Source organism: Excalfactoria chinensis, chromosome 2 (assembly GCF_039878825.1).
Source record: "Excalfactoria chinensis isolate bCotChi1 chromosome 2, bCotChi1.hap2, whole genome shotgun sequence".
NCBI lineage: Eukaryota > Metazoa > Chordata > Aves > Galliformes > Phasianidae > Excalfactoria > Excalfactoria chinensis.
The window spans coordinates 48716940-48732723 of NC_092826.1; the positions used below are offsets into that span (position 1 = coordinate 48716940).

The window sequence follows — 15784 nt, forward strand, 5'->3', positions numbered from 1 at the left end:
GTTTTGCAACATCGAGTGTTGAAATGCGACATAGGTACTTTGCTTATTGCTGGAGTCAGCCTCCAAGTGCAGGCTTCTTGTACTGACTGGCACTGTGTGAGTTGACACTGGGCATGGTACGTGTGTTGGGAGGAGCCCTGCTGTGTTAGATGGGGAACTGTGACAGCCACCCAGTTGGAAGTGTTGAGGACAGATTGTTCTGGGCTCTGTTTGGTGAAGATTTAGCATTCTGCTCAGGCATGACATCTGGGAACCCCATCTTAAATCTGTGCCAGCCCCATCTCGTTCTGACAGAAAGTGGTGCTGAGGTGTCCTGCTTTGTCCTGCCGCTGATACGTCAGCTATGTCCTTATCTCAGAACTGTATCCTTAGCTTATACATTGCAGATTTCCCTACCCATTCTCATTTCTAGTTTACAAGAAGAGTGAGCAATGATATAGTCAGTAAACAGGGAGGATAAGAGCTGGTTGCTGGTCGCTCTCCAGTTGGTCTTTCTCCTTTCTTCCATGGAATATGTGTTTGGTAGTCCTAGGGAAGAGTCCACAATGGGAAAAGCTGGTCAAGGGATTGTAGTTATTTGATTGTAGTCTTGCATTTTAATAAATTTCATATTTTTAACTATTACTTGCAAAGCAGACAAGAAGGCTTCAAATATAGACAGCTCTTTGAATGTATTGACATTCTGCTGAGAAACTGCAGCTTTTAGAACAGGAGAATGAAGACCGTTTTGAATATCTTCAGGTTCTTTTGCACAAAAGGTGTCTCACCTGCAGACATACAGCCTCTCATTTTTCCATTAGGCTTTCTCCTGTCACTTAAGGAAGACAGTCATTTTCCACCAACTATAGGTCTGTTCACTCAGAAACAGCACTTGGCTTTGCTCAGACAGAGGCATGGTCTACAGGTGGTGCAAGAGTGTCAAGGCATCTGTATGACAGGGGTATCACACTGAAGCAAGAACTTATCTTCCACTGTGTTGGGGGACCTAGGTGGTGCAGATGTCAGGAGAAATGCCTTCTTTGTTGAACAGGTTTCAGGCTTGCTTTCTTTGGGCCACAGTGCATGTAAAATCGCAGTTAACTGACTTGGAAGTTGCGTTGGTTTCTGTGTTGTTGGTTTTGGTTGTGAGTTTTTTGTTTAGTTAGTGGAGTTTTTTGTTGCTTGGTTGTTCTTTTGTAATCTACCTTGTTGTTGCCTGAAGGATAGGCAGGGTCACTGTGGAGGCGTAGCTAAATGAAAGTGCTGGTGCCGATGCTTTAAAGGACACTTGGTGTGTTGGTGCTGAAACAGCGCGCTGTGCCATGGACTCGTTTGAAGATGTCCCATACATGTTTTAAGGCAAAAATAGGATTTCACTGACAGATATAGTGGTGGTGTTACTGGAGTTGTTTTATTCTTCCAATGGAAAAGTAAGTTTGCTTGGACTTTTTTTTCTTTGACATTTCGTTTGAGACTGCAATTTTACTAACTTCATACTCGTCTTAGAATTGGTAACATTTTGGAATGGGGTCGGAGAGTTCAGTGGCTGAAGTTTTGTTTGTTTTTCATCAGGGTTTTTTTTAGGCTTATGTGTATGTAGTAGATGATCCTTAATGACTCTTATACTGTTGATTGCAGGAACATAGAGAAGTTGTGAGACGGTTCTTTTTATTTTGCGTTTCCTTGACTATTAAATGGGAAACTAGCACAAAAGATGGACATTGCAATTATGAGTAAGTATGTAAAGTATTAATTGTTTAGATCACGCAGGAGCAGTGCGGCTTATCTTTGATGTGACTGTTGCAACCTCGATTTAGTCTTTGTCCACTTCTTTGTGTAATAACTATAAAAAGTCTTCAGAAGAGTGAGGCAGGCACTATGTTTTACCCATGTAACTTCTCTCTCCTCCTTAGATATTACCCTTTCTCTCCCAGTTGATTATCTACCAAGCAAACCAACTTACAGTTGTCCTCTTGCTTTTTCCTCCTTTGCTTCCTAGCGGAAGGTTATGCTGCCTTCCAAGAGGACAGTTCCGGCGATGAAGCTGAAAGCCCTTCCAAGTTGAAGCGGTCCAAGGGAATACATGTCTTCAAGAAACCCAGCTTTTCCAAAAAAAAGGAAAAGGATTTTAAAATAAAAGAGAAACCCAAAGATGAAAAACACAAGGAAGACAAGCATAAGGAAGACAAACACAAAGAGAAGAAGTCAAAAGACTTAACTGCGGCAGATGTTGTAAAACAGTGGAAAGAGAAGAAGAAAAAGAAAAAGCCAATTCAAGAGCCAGAGATACCTCAAGTGGATGTTCCAAGTCACAGACCCGTGTTTGGCATTCCGTTGTCTGACGCAGTAGACAGGACCATGATGTATGACGGCATCCGCCTGCCTGCAGTTTTCCGTGAATGTATAGATTACGTAGAGAAGTATGGCATGAAGTGTGAAGGCATCTACAGAGTTTCAGGTATTCTGAGTGTACCGGTGGACAGGTTCTTTATTTTGCACTTGTCATATTGATTTACGTCTTTAAACACCTAGAGATGCTTTTTAGAGCTGCTTTGATTTTAATTGTTGGCAAGATAATCAGGTAGCTAAAGCTAAGCAAACCCTGAAATACCAGAAAGGTTGCTCATGTCATGGTACTGCTTAAAGGCGGTAAAAATATATCTAATTAGACCTGTTGTGATAGGGTGATGGTGAGTATGAATAAAATGTGCTGCATTGGCAAGCTTGTATTCTTATTTTTATTACTTCTGCATGAGAAATGCTATGCTGGGAAAAGCAAGGATGAGAAATAACCATTTTACAACTTAAGCTTCTCACTGTTGCTTCTTCCTGTGTATAATTTTCTTTTTAAAAGCTTCTTTTGTTTGGGCAAAGTCACTAATAAGCAGAAAATGCAAGTTTCACATTTAAGCCTAGCCACAGCAGGGTCATTAACCACAGTAGTTGTGTAACACCTGCTTACATAAAGCAGCGTGGTTTGTAGCTGTGTTAAACAAAACAATCCCTTTGTGAACTCTTTGCAGTGAAACCCAAGCGAGTGTTTCTGTGTGCACCTTCAAGGGAGCAGAAACAAGTGAGAAAAGGAACTTGGGGGAAAGCACTCGGAACAAGTTATTGCCAGTGCTGCAGAGCAGTGATCAAACAATTGCTAACGTCTTCATTAAGCTGTCCTTATGCTGATGGTCTGCATAGTACTTGGTAGGGATGCTCAGCAGTTTCTTAGTCTCACCCGTGAGACCATTCTGGCAGTACATTTTTTTTCAGGGCAGGCTGAGTTGGGAATGTTCATAGGGGGTTTGTTTTCCATAAGGTGTTCTTGGTGTTTGTACCATCCAGGTGTTCTCCAGTGCAATAGCACCCTCTGGTGTGCACAAGAGTACTTAAATTGAGGGCTCTGAACGACAATGGCCTAGCACTGTACCGGCACTTGTGATGAGTAGCTTATCAGGACATGAAATAGAGCACATTTTAGCTGGCATTTACTGTGGGCTGGGTGCACCCAGCTTTTTTTATTGGACCAGAGCCAAGCTGTGGCAGTGCAGTAAGTCAGTGAAAGTCAAATGGGTATTTGAGCTTTAAGAAAAGAAACTTTTCTGACTTAAGGAAGATCTGAATGTCACTGAGTTGTAAAAACACTGTGCAAAAAACACTGGCAAGTCTGAATAATTACGTGAACACCTGTTTCACACACAGAATCACAGAATGACCCGGCTTGGAAGGGGCCTCAAGGATCATGAAGTTCCAACCCCCCTGCCTGGCAGGGCCACCAAACTTCCACATTTACTAGATCAGGTTGCCCAGGGCCCCATCCAACCTGGCCTTGAACACCTACAAGGATGGGGCATCCACAACCTCCCTGGGCAGCCTGTTCCAGGACCTAACCACTCTCCTAGTAAAGAACTTACCCGTTTATTCATATGTTGCCTCAAACCAAAATGCTGTGTGAGATTCCTCCAGCTGGAGACCTGAAAACTAAACCGTGTGGGCTTGGTTTCACAGAGGAAGGCTCACGTGTAGAATTTCTTGCACAGTATTGGAGTTGATAAGGACGTATTTGCTGTTTGGTTGAGGGCTGTTATGGAACGACTTGGGAGAAATTAAATGGAGAGAAACAACAAGGGGAATCACCTTTTTACAAGGGTAGACAGTGATAGGACGAGGAGGAATGGTTTTAAACTCAAGGAGTGAAGGTTTAGACTGGATGTCAGGCAGAAGCTCTTTACTTTGAGTGATGAGGTGCTGGCACAGGATACCCAGAGAGGCTTCGGATGCTCTGTGTCTGGAGGTGTTCATGACCAGGTTAGATGGAGTCCTGGGCAATTTGGTCTAGTGCCACATCTGGAGGTTGGCAGGCCTTGCTTGTGGCAGGGGGGTTGGAACTTGATGATCCTTGAGGTCTCTTCTAACCCAAACCATTCTATGATTCTCTGAAACAATTGGTCTTACATGACTCTCTCATTCCTCACCTATTTCATATTCCTCCATGTAAGAGAACTGCTGAGCCCAGCTGATTTGGAACGTCATTAGTGCAGGGTTTTGGCCTCACAGCAGAGGTCAGTGCTTTTAAATACAGTGACCAAGTTAATCCTGAGTTGCAGTTTTAACTTTGTCACATGTGAATAATCCTTAAAAGGTATTCTTCAATTAGTTTAATTTGTAAGGAGAAGAGCTTCTCAAAAATAAATAAATAAGAGTATTACAACTATTATCTACATAGAGCTGAAGAATTGTCTTAATTCTTTATATAAATATTTTCAGGAATAAAGTCAAAAGTTGATGAGCTCAAAGCAGCCTATGACCGAGAAGAATCTCCCAACCTGGAAGAATATGAGCCCAATACAGTAGCCAGCTTGCTGAAGCAGTACCTACGTGAACTGCCTGAAAACTTGCTTACCAAAGAGCTAATGCCCCGCTTTGAAGATGCTTGTGGAAAGAACACAGAAGCTGAGAAAGTCCAGGAGTGCCAGAGGCTGCTTAAAGAGCTGCCGGAGTGTAACCATCTCCTCATTTCTTGGCTCATTGTGCACATGGACCACGTTATCGCAAAGGAACTGGAAACAAAAATGAACATCCAGAATATTTCTATAGTGCTCAGCCCTACTGTCCAGGTATGTGCCTCACACAGGTGCTAGAGCAGGGTGTCAGCACAAGAAAGGTTTCTTTGTAGGAGTTCTCTTGCAGGTGTGAACCAGGTGCTGTCTGATACAATTAAGCTGAATTAAAGCTCTTCTTTATAGTTTGGGAACATGAAATGCACAGAAAGTAGGGGAGGGGAAGGCTTTCTGAAGGTGAGCTTGCATAGCACGAGTCTGGTATCTGCTGTTATGAAAACACCGCAAAGATTGCTGACTGGGCTTTTTATACTCTGTGAGCACAAGTAATTCAACATTGAATTCATCTGCTAATTCAAGCAGATGTAGAATTTCTGTGTTTCTGACGCAGTGATGACTCAGTGAAGACTATTCTGTTGCTTAATTTTACTATCAAGCCACTGAACCCTGTGCTGCAAACATCTTTGGTGCACTGATGCCTTGGGTATACAGACTTCCAATTCTTCTTTCAGGATGTGTTATTAAATGTTAATGGAAGACACAGCATCCGAATAAATATTTGCTTCTGTCTCATTTTAAAGCAAGGAATACAGTAACGGCTCCTTTCAAGCCATTTTTTTTTTTTTAACTGTTTTAAATCTGAGAGAGAAGTTGGTGAAAATACTGAAGTTTTGGGAGGAGAGAGAAGGCAGCCCATCCATAGCACAGTATGTTTGGTGCTCCTGCTTACCTACTGCTATCACTTCCACCTTTGCATGAGCAAAAAGAAAGAGGTGATCAGAGAGCTGGAGCACTTCCCCTGTGAGGACAGACAGAGAGTTGGGGCTCTTCAGCCTGGGGAAAAGAAGGCTCTGGGGGGACCTTATAGCGGCCTTCCACTACCTGAAGGGGACCTACAGGAAAGTTGCGGAGGGGACGTTTTATAAGGGCAGGTAGTGACAGGATGGGGGGAAATGGCTTTAAACTGGAAGAGGGTAGATTCAGACTAGAGATTAGGAAGAAATAATTTGCTGTGAGGGTAGTGAGAGACTGGAACAGGTTGTCCCATGAGGTTGGGGATGCCCCTCCTTGGAAGCATTGAAGGCCAGGCTGGATGTGGCCTTGAGCCACCTGGTTTAGAGGGAGGTGTCCCTGCCCATAGCAGGGGGTTGTAACAACATGATCTTAAAGGTCCCTTCCAAGCCAAACCATTCTATGTATTTGCGAGTGACGGAAGGCTGTTGCATTTCTGGAGAAAGATACTGTGCTTCGCAGGTGCAGATTGTGTGAAGAAATCATCTTAACCAGTGTTCTCACTCCCATGCCCTTCCTTTCAGATCAGCAACCGTGTCCTGTACGTACTTTTTACACATGTTCAAGAGTTCTTTGGGAATGTCACCCTGAAACAGGTAACAAAACCTCTTCGTTGGTCAAATATGGCGACTATGCCAGCGCTTCCAGAGACACAGGAAAGCATCAAGGAAGAAATCAGGCGACAGGTTGGTGAATACTTCACTTGTTTTGTTTGGTTTTGGCCTGGATTTGATAAATTCAGCAGTAAACGTTCCTAAGAGTGTAATTATACCACAGTTGTCCTGTTGCGGGACGCCGCGTGCTTTGAAAAGCAGAACTCCACACCTTTTGTCATGAAGCCAATGCCGTACTATTTCCCCTGCTCTGACATGCTAAGGACACTAATTGCCTTGGTAATGTTTCTAGGAGTTCCTACTGAACTGTTTACACCGAGACTTGCAGGCGGGGATAAAAGATTTATCCAAAGAAGAGAGACTCTGGGAGGTGCAAAGAATTTTAACAGCTCTTAAGAGGAAGCTAAGAGAAGCCAAGCGACAAGTGAGTAGCTTGCTATTTATTGCCCAAATATAGATCACACGTGAAAATGACTTGGGAGCATTTCTAACTGCAGCAATTCTTGCCCAAGTTTCATGACTATCGGTTATTCGCTGCTCGTCCCCATTTCATGGGGTGCATCATTCAGCCTTACTGCCTGACCCAGCAGTTGAAAGCACCATAAATGTCAGATGGTTCTATAACTGTGGACTGGGGGCTTCTAATGCTCACAGACTGTGACAGGTATGGAATGTTGGTACTCTGGGGGTTGTAAGTTGGATTTAGAAAGCGTGGTTGCCATCAGAGCCTTTCATTATGCTTTCCTTGTCTGCACTGGAGCTTTTGCTTTGCTTTGTGAGTCTTAGCGTGCACATTCTAAAGAGAAACATAAAGTTACCTTCTAGAGTTAAATTTGCAGATTTCCAGTATTATTTGTTGTGAAAGTGGAAGAATATAACTACTTTTTCAGGGAAAACCGGGCCATTAATGAGTGAGTTGATACAGCTGTGACAATTGTGAAAGCATCCCCCAAGGTGCACAGAGAGACACAGATGGACCAGGCAGTTGTGGGGGGAGGGGGCGGTGTAGCATGGCTTAACAGTGCTGTGGGCTCAGTGGGAAATGAATCATTTGAGCCTTTGCTGGAGCATAAGTGTAGTCTTTTACACTTGTACCCAGGCTGGGATGCTGTAGGTGGAGCAGATATCCCAATTCTTCCTATTTGTACGACTCCAAGCAAACTGTGAGAATGGAGGGGAATTAGACTAAACCCCCTTTCAGTCTTTTCAGTGTGGCTTTTTATTTTCCATCTCGATTCCTAAACAGCTGAGGAGCGGCACCTTCATCCTCCAGCTGTTTTTAAAACAGTGCGTGACTAAAACAGTGTTTGACAGAGCTCCTATCCACTCCATGCTTAACACCGTGTGTTCTGACCCAGCTCTTCCTCTGGCAGGAGTGTGAAACAAAGATTGCGCAAGAAATTGCCAGCCTTTCCAAGGAGGATGTTTCCAAAGAAGAAATGAATGAGAACGAAGAAGTTATAAATATTCTACTTGCACAGGTAGACGGCAAGCGCGTATCGGTTTGTATGCTGTAGTTTTGTGTTCCACATCTGTCAGACTTATTGAGCATGTATTTATTCCTTCTAATGCAATGGAAAACGGAAGGGGCTTAAATGGGCCTCTCACTCTCTCTGTTAAAATCCAAAGCTTTGTTTGAGCACTAAATAAAGCCAGGAAAGCACGTGGACTGCAGGAGTGTGCCTGAAGGTGAACAGGCTGCTGTTCAGGCACAGAGAGGGTATTGCAGCAACAACAAGTGGGCTTTGTTATTCCCGTGCTTAGAAAGCACTTCTGCATCTGACCAGAGTTAGGACTGTTAACTCTTTTCCTGCTGATCAAAGGAAATAAGGCAGCTCTTTTGGTATTCATGCCTGCCTCGGCTTGCCTCAATAGCTTTGATCTTTCCTCCGCTGCACTTTTCTCTCACTATTAATCCTTCAAAGGCCTGTTTTTGAACGTAGCTTCTCTGGTTTATCCCAGAGCTTCCCCCCGTGATTTACAGCATCACCTTGAGGATTCAGAACAGACATTGCTGGGTTTGAACCTAGAGTTGGGCTGAAGTCTTGCTGACTCTGTGCCGACCAAGCACACTAAGTACTTCTGAAAACAGCTCAGGGAACAGCATCGCCGCTTCCCAGGGCTCAGCATTAGGGCAGTTCTCAGCGCGTGTTGCAATAGAACATAAAGCCAAGGCTGTAAGTGAACTAATTGCTTGTTGCAGGAGAACGAGATTTTAACAGAGCAAGAAGAACTGCTGGCCATGGAGCAGTTTCTACGGAGACAAATAGCCTCAGAGAAGGAAGAAATCGATCGCCTTCGTGCAGAGATAGCTGAAATACAAAGGTAAAAGGGAGACTGCTTGCCTCAGCTCCCCGGCCAGGCGTGTGCTCAGGGGAGCAGAAGCAGAACTAAACCACACTTAAAAGATCACTCAGTGCACATCAGCACATTTGCAAGCTGATTCCTTTTATTGAAATCTTAGCATCTTTTCAACTTCTGGGATATTCTCTGTTAGTACAGCAATGAAGTTATGATCTAATGGGAGCTGGATCTTCGCTCCACAAAAAAACATCCCCATAGGGAATAATGGATTTATTAAATTAAACCAAACCCCAATTTTGTTTTCAAAGCCACTTTAGATTATTTGTTGAACACGAGCAAACTTTATGTGCTTCAGTCCTGGTAAACTTGAGCAAGTGTTGTTGATCTCAGCTTGTCGTTGCTCTCCCAGTCGCCAGCAGCACGGCCGGAGTGAAACAGAGGAGTATTCTTCAGAGAGTGAAAGTGAGAGTGAGGATGAGGAGGAGCTGCAGGTCATCCTGGAGGATTTGCAGAGGCAGAATGAGGAGCTGGAGGTAAGACAACTTGAGCCTTAGGATTAATGGGCATTCTTCCCCACAGGGGACAGATCGCTCTGTGTTGCTTTTGCTCAGGCATGAAACTTGTGCTCCATTTTTCAATTGCTGTTGCATGCAAGCCCCCGTTGCTATATTAGCAGCAAAGCTGTGCTGTGTGTAGTGGCTTTCCCAAGGTACAGCCTGGCTGAGGGGCGCTGACGTGTGTTTTCCTTACCTAAAAGATAAAGAACAATCACCTGAACCAAGCAATCCATGAGGAACGAGAGGCCATCATTGAGCTGCGCGTGCAGCTCCGACTGTTGCAGCGAGCCAAGTCAGAACAGCAGGAGGAGGAGGAGGCGGAAAAGCGAGGGGGTGCTTCGCAGCAGCAAAGGGACGGGGTCCTGGAGACAAAAGCAGCCAAAGAGCAGCCAAAAGCCAGCAAGGAGCAGCAAGTGAAGCCATCGCCAAGCAAAGACAGGAAAGAAACTCCGATCTGATCGTGCTCCTTGGGTATTTCTAATGTTACGTCAACAGCCGTGTGCAAATTACTGACGTTTGGGTCCAGCTGCACTAATGGCTGCTGGCTGCGTACATCCTGTAAAGAACTTTGTCTGCTAAGCCTGGAGGTTTTTGTCTCTGCTCCTTGTGGCTTCTGCTCATCAGGCTCAGGTGAGCGCAGAGAGGCCAGAAGAATTCTCCAGCTTCTATCAGATTATTTCAAGACTGGTTTCCTTCAGGTGATTTACAAGAACTGGGTAACAGTTTAATTTAAACCAAACCCATTATTTCCATTCATCAGAGCAGAACTGAAGGTCTCATTTTCAGCAAACAAACACAAACGCACCGACACGTACTAATTATTTGCCCTGCGATTCTACTCATTCACCGTTATTTCTGCTTATTAACCTCGTCACTTCTTGCTTGTGCCTTTGATACCTTTCTGATGCAGATTATATACGTGGGAGCTTTAAATTGATCCTGGGTTGGCTGAAGCGGTGGGAGACTGCGGGGTATCATGTTTACCTGACATGCCCTTAACCAACTTCTGTTTTTTGTTCTAAGGTGTACTGAATAAATGTAAAACTTGACAGCTGTTATTTATGTCTCTGTATGATGGAAACGTTCACCAAGAGCTGTTCATATGTAGCAATGCAGCCCATGCATCCGCTCACTCGCTAACCATCGTCACACCCGCTGTGAGACAGGTCTGTGCTGCTGCCCTACATCGAGCAGTGCTGTGTCCCTCCCTGAAGAGCGGCACCAGCTGGAGGCACCGGGCCCAGCAGCAGCCCTGGGTTGGCGTTGTAAGTCAGCCTGGTGGCTGCTTTATTTACCACCTCCACCACACGGAAGCCTTCAGCCCTGCGGGCAGTTGAGGGCAGTTCCTGTTTCACCTCTCTGTCAGCACCCCCCCTGTTACGGGGCAGGCGCAGAGAGCTGCTCTTCTTTCTTAATCGGGCTATTTATTTTCAGCACCTGTTGGACGCGGTTCTAATCCTGTATCTAATTGCACTGTTGCGAAGCATTGGCCATGATTTGATTTTGTACAAATGATGCTTTGATATGTTATAGAAAACTGCATAGTATTTTTTTAATCTCGGGAAAGAAGTTTATAAACACCAGAAGCGGTCAGCTATGGCAGATGTCAAATAGAGCATTCTCCCTTGCCTTCCTTACCTACATTTTATATTTCAACTTTGTTGTCGTTTCTTTCACACTAATTAATTAATTCCTACTCGAATTGTCACGGATTTTTCTAATGCTCCTCAGAAAAATCTCTTGATCCGGTTAACTTTTATTTTGTTAGGATTGTATTTATCGAGCAAATAAATTCGACAGCCATTTGAAAGGAGTCCCGAGATTATCTGCTTCGTAATGCACAATATACATAACGTACTGTATTTTTCTAATGCAGCCAACACTTCTTCTCCCCATGTAGCACCGGGACCTTCTACTGCCCAGACAGGCGTGCAGGATGGTGGGGTTTTACAGCCAAGGACATCAAAAGCAAACAGAGCACAACTGTGAATCTGTCAGAAGGATTTGACCAGGTTGTCATTTGTCGGCGTGCAACTCAGACTCAGCCACAGAGGGCACGATGTCAGCTGGAGTGAGCGCAGCTCACCGTCAGCAGTCAAAGCCCTCAAAGCCCTCGTGGTGGTTGTTCACAACACACTGCAGCAGCTGGAGGCAGCAGCAGCACAAGATGTAGCCAGGCTCACTTACTTGAAGTGGTCTCTCTCATCTCTCTCAGTAAAGAGACCAAGAGAAGCCACAGCAACGCAGCAGTAAGACGGAAACAGCTCAACTCTCCTGAAGCCTTTGCTGTCATTTGGTTCAAACCCAGTCTGCTGGATTCGTTCTTTTACAAAGATGTTTTCAGATGATGAAAACTAGACCAGTTTCTCTTGACAGTCAAACAGTGCAGCTCTCCTGCTCTCGGCAGCCTCTGCTTTTCACAGTTAGGATTTGGAACCAGCTGCGGTGACTCCTTTAGAAATACCTGGCATACAGAAATAGCGCTGCCCTTCAGCAGGAAGAGGTACGGCATTTAAAGCAGACTATTTATGACTGGAGAGCTGTGAGATGGTTAAAAACCTGTTTGCTTACTTACCCTTTACTCACTTCACAGTGCAGTTCAATCAGCTGGAAGTAGTCCAGCCTCTCCTAAGATCAAACCCTACAGCATTTCCATCATCTCGGGCTCTCATTCCTTCTGATCCAAATCCTGGTTAGTAGAACTGAAAGGCAGAATCCAAAAGCACTGATGGGACGAGCTGACACGACAGCCAGATCTACATTCAGGCAGGAGGGCTGCCAGACCCAAGGAAACACACACACACCTCTTTGGGTTGGGCTGAAAGTTGCCTACTGACCAGCAAAGAACAAATGTAGATATGTAGCCTGAATCTTTGAGGGAGAAACACCTCCAGCATACTGAAGAAATACAGAACTAAGAGAAGAAACAGCATCTGAAGACCAATATCGCTTTTTCCAACTTAAATGTATCTTACCTCTAAATGCTGGAGAATACCTGAAGGCAGCAGAGGTGATGCTTGGCTGTACCGGGTTAGTGCAGCACCACATTAGTATGGCAGCGGAACAACCATACACGAGGAGTACAGGTAAAACCTAAAATAACCAAACCACCCCAAGCAAACCTGGGCTTCCAGAGAGAGAGCCCAGCAAAACCTCAACTGAGTGACCAAAATGCATCCACGCTGCAGTGCACGCCCTCTCAAAGCACAAAATCCTTCCTAATCATCAAGGAATCCCGTCTCCTCACACAGTCATCAGAGCGAGGGAACTGGGAAAGAAACAGACACAAGTTTTAAACTTATTCTTTTAATGTCTTAAAAAGGTCACAAGATTGCTTCCAATCTTCTTATTAAATTTTATTTGGACAAGTAGAGAACAACTTGTATCACAACAGCTTTAAACAACATGATTAAAGACTGCGGCACTCCAAGGAGGCTCACAGATATGTACAGTAAATGAAGAAAAACGTCGCACCTCAGAGCTGATCACGATCAAGTTAAAAATACCTGACTTAAAGTATATGTGCTAATAAATTTCCTTTAGGTCATGACCAGCATGAAAATAATTAGGACACAGGTACTCAGCAAAGTTTTCTGCTAATGGGCACAGCAATATGCTGCATTTAAGGATTAAAATCAAATTCTAGGTTAGTGTTAGCACTGAGCCCTTAAGAGAAATCCTAATTTTTTACCTTCCCCATTGACACACATGAAAGCTATTCCCGCTTAAGGGTGTGCCCAGCTGCACACAGATCGAGTCCTTGAACGATAAAAACTCTGAGCGCTAATACTGCGGGTCTTACGTCCCGGTACAGATTTGCCTTTCCAGCCATTTCACCTATCAGTTGCTACAGAAAATACTTCAGTTAACTCCTCAGGAGAAACAACGCCGGTCTCTGGAAATCACATCCTTTCTACAATGAAAATGATCTGCCAATTCAAGTTTTATTTGTTCAGGAAGACAGAAGATTTAAGGCTTCGGTGGCAAAAATAATCCTCTGAGCAGTGTTTTTTTTTCTCAAGTCAAGCTGACATAAGTAGGCTTACATTTCCTCGACCTAAAATCCCTGGAATCAGGTTTAGATCACATCCACCTGTTGGTTCTGGCAAGAAACGTCTCCTTCCAGAGAGGTTTGTGTCCTCTACCAACCATTTCAGAAGCACGAGGATGGTTTTGTTTCAAGATTTTGTTTTTAATTATAGCAACATTCGGGAGATGTTTAATACGTGGACGAAGCGGTGCTCATGGCGTCATCCGCTATCTTGGTGCTGGCAGGGTGTATGCTTGCAAAATACTTGACGTCGCTGTCGTCGTCCATTTGAAGCGCCATAATCGTCTGCTCCACAGCTTCCTGATGAGAGTTGGCCGAGTTCAGAAAATACTCTGTAAGAGAAAATGCCCTATGTCTTAGAGGAACGGAAGGCAGCAGACTCCTCCAGGCAAACCTCAGCGTGCCGCCCAAGGGGCTCAAAGTCCCAGGAGACAAACAGTGCACGCGTGTGGTCAAACATCTTTTACATCTGCCTTTCAAAATCTCTCCCCCACCCCTGTCACACACACACACACACACACACACACACACACACACACGTCTTTGAGGCAGGGGCTGCCTGCATGATGGCTTTGCGCGGTGGCAGTACGGAATGGAGTTGTACAAAGATATTGAGGACAACAACAACAGTCTCAATGGAATACAGAAACAGCAAGAAGAGCGGCAGCCTTGGCACAGTTAGCGCAGGATAACAAATCACTGCACATCAGCTGATCCACAGTAGCTGCATAATATGCCTACTCAGAGCCTCCAGCAGACACACGACAGCTGGCGGTAACCTACTTCTCACTGAGTGGGCTTCCTTTGCGCCCTTTTAAACATTCTGCATTTCAGTCATACCACTTCATGTTCCCAAAAGACTTCCAAGATAGAATGGCAGTCCTCCAGCCAGGGTATGGATTTTGAGGAAGAAAGTGACTAGAAATGAAGTAGTTCAAGTGCAGACTCTCTGCTGGTTTACAAAATGGTGTAATACACAAATGCTACTTGCCATTACAGTACTTTGGAATGTGAGCACTGCTGCCTCTACTGGCACCTGCCATGCTCTGGGGATCCCTTCCTAAGCACAGTCTGCTATTTGAACACAGCATGTCCTGCTTCCCCCCTGAGCAGACACCAGAAAAACATCCTTCTCACCTCTACCATAAAACATAAAAACAAACAGCAGCCATCTCTTCCACCCCAGTGAGAGATCAGCTGTTAGATTCGCGTTGAAGGATTTTGTTCCTTCAATCACACTTGCACATCGTTCATGCGTACTTTCTGTACCCTGATTATCCCTACATCCCTACCATGAGCGTGAGCTCACACTTTCCAGCATTGCAGAACTATGGTTCTGATGACACAAGGAGGTTTAAAGTTTATCTCAGCCAAGGTAACACCCCACCCCCAAGGAGACTGGAAAAGCAACCGTGACCCACATCTCAGGCTGTTTCATCTTTCCCAGCTGGCTCTAGGAAAGTGGAGGGACACAAAGACACGCCGTCAGCCCAGTGCAACTATTTCACTAACCTTTCTCCAAAAGCGTTTGCTTTAATGTTTTTGCAAGCAGGACTCGAACGTTTGGAACCCTGTCAGATGCCAGGTGTAATAAGTGTGGCAACAGATGCACAGCAAACTGGTCCATGGGCAGGCAGTCATCTTCACTGATAGTCTGGCAGGAAGACAGATGCAATTTCATTAGATTTCAGCACGGTGAAGACAAAATCCCAACACATAATCAGAGCTGACAGATCTTATAACCTTCCTAGCATGAACACAGTGCACAGTATCCACTATGTTTTATAACATGATACAATATTTTCCAGCACAGCCACACACAGTAAACTAAATTTGGGCTGAGAAAACTCAAGCTTAGCTGGAAGCCCCCTTTTATTTTGTATGAAGCCTCAATTTTTTTGTTTTTTATTTTCAAACACAACGTTTGAAATCGGGGGGGAAGAAAGCAAAAAATTTCCTTCTTTATTTCTTAAGAATGATTCTGTCTTTGTTGGAACTAGGTGCCATATCAAGGTAAGAATGGCTCATCACAGTGAACGTCCACTTCTCCCACGACATCTCTAAATGAGGTTGAATCTCACATTCCTCCAAATGCTTGAAGAGAACTGTCCTGTTTAAGGAACAGTCACACTGACTCACAGCCAGCACCTCTGCTACAGCCACAGATTTGACCATTCCCTTCCAGTGTTTCAAGGGAGCCTATAAACAGGATGGGGAACAGCTGTCTGTGAGGGTGGGTAGTGATAGGACAAGGGGGAATGGTTTTAAACTGAGGCAGGGGAGGTTTAGGTTAGAGATTAGGAGCAGGTTTTTCACCCAGAGGGTGGTGATGCACTGGAACAGATTATCCTTCTGGTCCTTTTCAACCCAGGCCATTCTATGATTCTACAACTTCCTTCTGTGTGTTTTGTTGAGAATATGCTGTTTCCAACCAAC

At 44.6% G+C, this 15784-nt stretch overlaps 2 protein-coding genes across 14 annotated transcripts in view; one reads left to right on the forward strand and one right to left on the reverse strand.

Moving 5' to 3' along the window:
- RALBP1 (ralA binding protein 1) overlaps positions 1-10346 on the forward strand; it is a 28118-nt gene extending 17772 nt beyond the window's left edge. For all 3 annotated transcript variants that reach the window (XM_072329817.1, XM_072329818.1, XM_072329820.1), the window contains exons 3-10: positions 1979-2437; positions 4738-5087; positions 6347-6508; positions 6729-6860; positions 7810-7917; positions 8640-8761; positions 9150-9273; positions 9498-10346. In XM_072329817.1, the coding sequence (XP_072185918.1) occupies positions 1979-2437; positions 4738-5087; positions 6347-6508; positions 6729-6860; positions 7810-7917; positions 8640-8761; positions 9150-9273; positions 9498-9755 (1715 nt within the window). In that variant the 3' untranslated portion in view covers positions 9756-10346. The remainder of the gene's footprint in view (positions 1-1978; positions 2438-4737; positions 5088-6346; positions 6509-6728; positions 6861-7809; positions 7918-8639; positions 8762-9149; positions 9274-9497) is intronic.
- A 2237-nt stretch (positions 10347-12583) lies between these two features.
- PPP4R1 (protein phosphatase 4 regulatory subunit 1) overlaps positions 12584-15784 on the reverse strand; it is a 54838-nt gene continuing 51637 nt past the window's right edge. For all 11 annotated transcript variants that reach the window (XM_072329526.1, XM_072329530.1, XM_072329535.1 and 8 more), the window contains 2 exons: positions 14861-15002; positions 12584-13680 (listed from right to left, as the gene is read on the reverse strand). In XM_072329526.1, the coding sequence (XP_072185627.1) occupies positions 13517-13680; positions 14861-15002 (306 nt within the window). In that variant the 3' untranslated portion in view covers positions 12584-13516. The remainder of the gene's footprint in view (positions 13681-14860; positions 15003-15784) is intronic.